This window comes from Lactuca saligna, chromosome 6 (genome assembly GCF_052625555.1).
Source record: "Lactuca saligna cultivar CGN05327 chromosome 6, ASM5262555v1, whole genome shotgun sequence".
Lineage (NCBI taxonomy): Eukaryota > Viridiplantae > Streptophyta > Magnoliopsida > Asterales > Asteraceae > Lactuca > Lactuca saligna.
The window spans coordinates 11,573,927-11,581,951 of NC_136422.1; the positions used below are offsets into that span (position 1 = coordinate 11,573,927).

General features: G+C 32.3%; 1 protein-coding gene across 1 annotated transcript; it reads right to left on the reverse strand.

The window, feature by feature from the left end:
* Positions 1-5,501: 5,501 nt before the first annotated feature.
* LOC145001401 (Translation elongation factor EF1B/ribosomal protein S6 family protein) lies at positions 5,502-8,025 on the reverse strand. Its single transcript, XM_078960776.1, has 2 exons — positions 7,589-8,025; positions 5,502-5,867 (listed from the first exon to the last, which is right to left on the reverse strand). The coding sequence occupies exons 1-2, from the start codon at positions 7,925-7,927 to the stop codon at positions 5,628-5,630; spliced, it is 579 nt and encodes a 192-aa protein (XP_078816902.1). The 5' UTR covers positions 7,928-8,025; the 3' UTR covers positions 5,502-5,627.

Sequence of the window (8,025 nt, forward strand, 5' to 3'; positions counted from 1 at the left end):
ATTATTCCTTCCCATCACAAGCTCATTATAACATGGCACTAAGGACCAAGGGACCCTCCAACACTTTGCACACACACACACATTATATATATATATATATATATATATATATATATATATATATATATATATATATATATATATATATATATATATATATATATATATATATATATATTACAAACATCACATCATATTGGTGCACTAAACTAATATGCTTAATTTCACTAGCAAAGGCTTGATCTTGGGTAGGTATTTAATTTGCATATAATAGAACATGCAATCTCTTTTTGGCATACTTTGTGAGAGTTGGACAAAAGATTTTATACCCTTTTTTGAGATGTATTATATTCAGTAGTTTGAATATATGTTATCATATCAAGTTTAAGTAAAAAATATGTTTATATAATGTTGCAAATTGTTGTTTGCGTATAACAACATATGTCGTATAGATTTACTAGTACCATTGTGACATGAGAGTAATGTAAATGAATTAAAGTTCTATCAAATCACATGTAAAGATTGTTATTAAAGAAAAACACAATTCCAAGTTAAAACGGATTTCACATTTAATTTTAGACAAATAAAAAATAGTATGTAAAGGAAGTATGACTTGATGTCATGTCTCTCTCAAACAGTGTGGTATCAAAATGGGCCACCAAATAAAGATTCTCTACATGCATTTTAATCTAGAGAGTGTCTTAAATTCCTCATATTTGATTTGTTTATAACTTTATATACCGAAACCAAGTGCTCCAACCTTTTCTTTACAACTCATAATTACTCTTTTGTTAAAATGATTTTAAATGCCAATTGTTAAGTTTCAAAAATCATTTCTCTAATACAGTTTAATGAATGTTAAAGTACGTTTGTAAAAAAAAAGATAAATTTGTATACAACTGAATATTGTTTTTTTCTCAAACCATAATGTTTGTTTGGTTGTGGAAAAATACCTTGGATTCAGATTTTTTTTTTTTTTTCTAAAAAATGAAGTTTTTTATCATATTATAAAAAAACCGAAATCTCAGCAAAGAGCTAGAGAAAAAAAATACAAAGTAAGACCGGTATTGGATTTTGTAACCATGACTCCAAGGCTTGCATCTGCCGCCAAGCTTTGTCAAAATAACGCCTTAACTCATATATGTGTATAAAAACGAATAATAGTTGAAAATACATATAAAAATATTAATTATATAAAAAAATTCGCCTTAAGTCACGCCTTACAAACGTCATGACTCGCCAAGGCTCGGTAAAGCTTAAGGCTTGACATTGCCGCCAAGTCACACATTACGTTATTTAGAACCTTGCTAAAAGTAAAGAATTACGAAACGTCCAAAGCATTCATATGACCACCATGAACACAAACTCTACAATCGAGCGCTCCATATGAATTGTCGGTTTAGAATCCACCCAATCCACCACGTCTCGGATAGAAGAAAAGGCAGGAAGAACCAAGTCAAGCCAATGCCCAACCCAACTCCAAACCTGACCAATAACCGAACACTGCGAAAACAAATGATTCACACTTTTTTTAGAATTACGACACACGGGACACAATAAGGAATCTATCGTCACCCCCCTTTCCACCAATTTAACTCTAACCAGAATACAATCCAAAAAAACTCACCACAAAAAAAAAAATATTAATTTTAATAGGAACAAAACGGTTCCACCTAATAGGCGTACTACCCAAAGGGAGTCTCATTTCATCAACCCAATTCTTTGCTGATTTAACAGTAAATATACCCGACAGATCAAGCTCCCAAGACCACTTATCCAACATCTACCCATAAGGATAAGATTTAAAATCTCCACAAGATCATCAAATTTGGTTAATTCAGCCCCTCCTCCAATCTCCCGACGCCAATGGAAATTCCAATCCCCTGGAGACTAATAATCACTAACCCGAGCATCTTGATTAGAAGCCAAAGCAAAGAATCTCCCAAACCGCTCCATAATAGGAATATCTGAACACCAAACATCCTTCCAGAACCTCGTTTGAGCCCCATCCCCCACCACTCTATGCATGGAATTAGAAGGGATACAACCACTCTCATGAAGATGATTAATGGATCTAACAATCTTTTTCCAAACACCCCCTCCAGAGCCTATTCTTGGGTCATCCAAGAAACCACCACTTTCCTCATGACAAAATTTGACAATTTTAACCCAAAAAGCTCCGAGTCATAAACAAACTGCCACTTACATTTATACAGAATGCCTAGGTTAAAAGCATCCAAACTACCAACCCCAAGACCTCCTTGAGCATAGGAATTCAATATCAAATTCCAATTAACCCAATGAATACAATTTTGACCGTCTTCAACACCTTAAAAAAAAAAAAAAAAAAAAAAAAAAAAAAAAAACCTCAAGGCCTCTAGAGGATGACAAACATTGGCAGGAAGACGAAACAAAAAGAAAAAAAATAAATACCCAAACTCCCAAGAACCGATTTTATAATAGTCAGACGACCCCAATGGATAACTTAGCATTCCAAGAAGATAACCTCTTCTTAAAATGGTCGATAATAATCCCCCATCCTTTAATCTGAACCATAGATTCTTCAACCGGGATACTAAGATAAACAAAGGGAAGAGTTCCAGCCGAACAACCGGTAAAAGAAGTTAAACTAGCAATCTCCACCGAGTTAACCCCCACCCCATAAAGATTTGACTTAGTAAGATTGAGATTAAATAACTTTGAAAACTGATAAATATTTTTTCCATATTTCTTTAATTTCAAAAGTTTTTTTGAAATATATACACCTATATCCATACCCAAACCTAAACCTAAGTTGAAAGAAAAAAAAAACGGTAAACAATTTTATTTTATTTTATTTTCATTTCGGTTATCCGCTTAACCAATTAACCATTTTATAATTGAGTTAATATTTTTTTAAATTAATAAACTTATAATTAATTTCCAAAATAAGAATAATTTTTTTATATAATTTTTCCACAATGTCAAGACAATAAATTTAGAATTCAAGTTTAAACAAACATCTTCAAAAAGTACTAAAAAAATTAAATAATTGTGTCGTCTTTTACGTACTTCAATAATCTTCTAAACATTATGAGATATTCATCAACTTCCCCTTGATTTAACTAAAGGGGATGAATCACATGATTCTTGTGCTCTTGATCAAGTTTCGCTCTCTGAGATGACAATTAATCATTTATAGGATTTGTGGTAAATATAAATAGTAGTTTTTATTATGTCCTTTATTTCTTATAATAGTGGAACCATACAAGTTATCAATTAACCACGAAATAGAAAATAATATAATATTTAGTTATTTACGTAGCTTTTAATCATGCGGTTATCCGAAAAAGTAGATGGAGGTTTGTAAATGAAAATAAAGGTTATCAAAGGTGTCTATGGAAAAACTAACTGACAGCTAGCAGAAAGTTGGTAGCCGGTAATTTTTTGTTAAAAGCTATGTGAGTTAGTTTTTTAATTTAAAACATTTTGTTTAAATTAAACGCTAAAAGCTTGTAGTGTCAAATGAGGTTTTTTTGTTCGAAACAGAGCGTTTGGTCAAGCACTAGAAGCTAGAAATTTCCAAACACTCAATACCAAATATACCCCAAGTCTTTTCATGTTGACCATACATGGATATAATTTGGGCTTGGTTAACTCCGAGGACACATGGTTTGATCGAGGATTATTGGCTTGATTAACAAGATGCACAAAAAATGTATGATTCTTCATTCAAATTCGAGAAATCGAGTTGGAGATGGTGGGTTAATGATGTTTTGAAAAGATGTGTGGTATGAAATTCACCTTTAAAAACCCGTTTCCTAGCTTATTCTGTTTAGAAATAAATAAAGTTTGTCTTGTAAAAGAACGTTGGATAGACAACATGTGATTGTTAGATTAGTAGCGTGAAGTAAAAGGCAGTACCGAAAATATACAACTAGTGGAAATGTTACTCTTACCTCAAGATTTTCAACCTAAGGGTAATATTGAAAAATAGATGTGGGATTTTGGATAATTCATAAGCATTTAAGACAAATATTACTAGAAAATGTATTGATGATTTTAAGGGTAATATTGAAAAATAGATGTGGGATTTGGATAATTCATAAGTATTTGCCACAAATATTACTAGAAAATGTATCGATGATTTTATATTATCTCTTAGAGGGTTTTTAATTGAATTGCTTACCAACTAGAGTAAACCTCAATAGAATGAGGGGGGGGGGATATATTTTTTCCAAAGACTTAGGTGTTGTTTGTTTTTTTTTTTCTGCAGACTGTCTACGCAGCACAGACCACGTGCAAACATTAGTCTTCACAGACTGCTTGTTTTTTTAAAGACTGCAAACCTAAAAATGTCTACACGTTCTCTTTTTGGTGCAGATGCGGACTAGAGTTTTTTTAACAACTTCAGACATCTTCTAGCCTTAAAAACATATATATTTTTATTTATTAGTTTTTTTTAATTTATATTTATTCCAACTTTATTCATGACAAACAATTTGAAAAAAAAAAGTTACAATACTTAAAAAGAAAAATGTTTGACGACACAAACATAACATTTTTGAAAAAATTTATAAATAAAGATTTAATACAATACTGGTTGTTGAAGTTAAAAAAAATCATAATATTTTATATTTTGTGCCAAAATTTTTAAAACATTATTTAATATAGTATCGTCAATTTTTTGGGAAAATATTTGCGATACGTTTTTAATTGATTTACTACAATGACTTGGAATAATATTAATCAATGGGTACACTCCATGAAATGTTCCCGTAGGTGCATTCTTTATTTCTTAATGTTTTACGAGTTTTAAAAAATGGCTTTTGGAAACCATTGGTGGGTGCTATGCTTTTTTCATAACTCCAAGTTGTTCCATAGAGTTCATAAAGACTTTTGTTCGGTTTTGGATGTTTTGAACATCCATAGACTACAAACCACACAAATCTCGTGTGTTCTTTATTTTTCTTCGCATCTTATTAGCTTAACCCTAACACTCAACAATTTGCTCCAATCGGGAGAATGACCGATCATCAAGGAGTAAGATTGCAATTAGAAGAGTCCCCACACAACCATTGTTGAACTTGAGCATAATGTACCATGCTCCCAAACCCAAAAATACCACCTTAGAGTCATGATGCATATATGGTTTTTCAAGGCATGTGAAATTAAAGTGATGGTAATTGATTGATTGGTCTCTAGCCATCTATTACAACCAAAAAGAATTATAAAGTACGACAACATTGTGTGGCTACAAATCTAACATAAAGTGAGTTTGGAACTTGTTAGTCTCATTGGCATGGGTCTCACCTTCTTTTCCTTTTGTAATTTTGGTGTTATTATTATTATTATTATTAGTTTTATGAGTAGTGCTCTTTGACATGAAAAGTTGGTTTTCTTACCCAACAAGTCTTCTTGTATATAAAAGATTGTGATAATCCCTTTAGCCCATGTCTACTTTTACTCATTAAATACTATCAAGATAAATACGTAGTATATTTTTTTTAATAAACATCGAATTCAATAGAATGCCAATGTTGATGTTGATCAATATATGTTAAATTTCTACAAAATACACTACATATTCTCTTGCAACATCATAGTTTTCATATGACAAACTTTCAAGAACTAATATAGAAATAGAACTAATACTTCCTCTTCCTTACTAAAAAGGTGGATGATCTGATGACATCATCATCCATGGTCAAAGTTGTCTCAAGAACCTCCAAAGATTCTGGTTTTGTGAAAAAGGTAAACAAGAGATAAATTCCATCTAAATAAGTGTTGGTTTCACCAGCTTTGTTTTTCTTCTTGATGCTATAAGCAAGAGGGATTACTCCTCTGTTGAACACCTCCACATACATGCCACCTCCAGCAACAAGCAACTGTAAAAAAAAAAAAAAAAAAAAAAGGTATAAATTCATTTAATTAAATATATATACATTAAATTAATCCACTAGATGGATTTAATAATTCAAGATTTGTTCTTCCCACTTCCCCTTTACATGGCATACATCAGAAAGCACTAAACTTATATATATATATATATATATATATATATATATATATATATATATATATATATATATATATATATATAAAGTTATTATTTAAGATGAAAAGTGTAGCAAGTCAATTGAATCATCGTCCTCATATTGTGTTCTTGACTCAGAAGTGTGTAAACCCAACCAACCAACCAACAGATTTGTGTAAAGGAATCCATGTCATATGCATACAGAACATGATTTTTAAAATAAATTATAAAAACCATTAAAAAAAAAAGAGGGAGAGAGAAGGGAAAATGGTAAGCCAAAACAGACAACAAAAGCAAGGACCTTTTATTTTATGATATCCAATTAGCAGAGATTTGAGAAGGCAACTGTAAATGTTTGAATTGAATTGTGCCACTGCTGATGTCAGCAAAGACAAATATGAGTGACCTAAAATTTAGTTTACATTATATCAAGTAATCTGGAATCATGATTAACATATTTCTTTGTTTTAACATTCTACAAAATAGAAAATGCTAAAGAAATGAGTTTCTATGTTCTCAAGGGTGTGTTGGGAGTTTTCTTTTTGATGTTTTCACCACTTGGAGTGTTTTTTTTTTTCTTTTGCATTTTTAGAATTATATCAATTGTTTAGAAGTGAAGAGCCAAGTAGTTTAGTTTGACATGTTAATCAACCTAATTAAAACCACACTAGTAATTAGTAAATGATATAGTTCATCACATCAGTTGTTTGGTTGTTACTTATTGATTTTGAGACAAAACTCTACGTCTCAATTTCCTTAACATTCTTGTCAATATAAAGTAAAAAACTTTAAAAAGTAAAGCTCTGAAAATGAAACATTTCAAAAATCAAAATAGCAGTCAAGTAAGTCAAGTAAGACTTTAAAATGAATGAATGAATCTTGCACCAAACTAAATTTCTTTGTTAGAAATCCGGGGGAGGATTATAAGGTGTGTTTGTGATTGTGATAATCAATAACCAGGTAATTTGGATCATGTAGATTTGCTTTCTTCAAAACTATAAACTATGAGAGTGATCCTAAAACCATAGACTGAGAAGAGAGGAATGACAAGGAACATGAACCTTGATTGGGGGTTTTGGGCCTGAAGGGAGAAGATCAAATGAACAAGGCCAAAGCCCATAAAGATCATGCCAAGAAGCCCAACTAATTACAGGATGAATCTTGAAGGGAAATATGATTCAAGGCCCAATTAGCCCTAACGAGACAAAAGACTTGAGGGAGCAATAAACCCTATCTAGACTCTTACTCCAACTGATATTTTGATCGGGTTCTAATCACCTCCAATTGTGATACATTCCTATACAGCAATTGCTTCTCTATCTACGTCTATGAAAACATAAAATTTATCATATTGGAACTGTATTCCTAAAACGGATGGAGTCAAATCAGATAAATTATAGTAACAATAGTCCCATTGGGAATACTTTCGGATAAAAAAAATTGGGTATCAGCCCTGAAGGAAGTGAGATACGAGAAACACACAAAAATCAACTTACGGCTGAGTGCTGGAATCCGTCGATGGAAGAAATGTATATAAAACCGATATGTAATTGCAAAATCAAGTAATAATACCTCTTCATATTTCTGGGTAAGAGAGAGTCGCTCATCTTCGGACATGTCGGGTCTCAAAACAGCCATTGTTTCATACTGTCTCAACCCCGGTGGGCATTGGGGCTCTTCTTTTTCTTCAATTGCAGTGGCAACCGACCCGGATGAGTTGTTGAGGTCATCTTCGCCTCCCAATCCTCCTTCAAAGAATGTCCCAGAGAAATCAAGGGTTTGAGCTTTGATTGAGAAACCCTGGCTTCCAATTTGATGTTGGCAGTGAAGTATTGGCGTAGGTTTGTTCTTGGGGAAAGGGGCTAGGGTTTGTAGTAAAGGAGATGAGGTGAGTAAGTAAGAAGAGGCCATTGTCGTTTGTTAAGGTGTAGAGATGCGATTGATGATGCGCGAAGTGTTGTATTGAGGACCGAAAGAGATGATAGGAGTGGATAAGGGCCGTTGGCCGG

Bases quoted from the DNA above. Each gene is read 5' to 3' on its own strand.
- LOC145001401 (XM_078960776.1), bottom strand. From the start codon at position 7,927: ATGGCCTCTTCTTACTTACTCACCTCATCTCCTTTACTACAAACCCTA. The intron at 5,868-7,588 runs GTATTATTACTT...TTTTTTTTACAG, and splicing joins TTACCCAGAAATATGAAGAG to TTGCTTGTTGCTGGAGGTGG.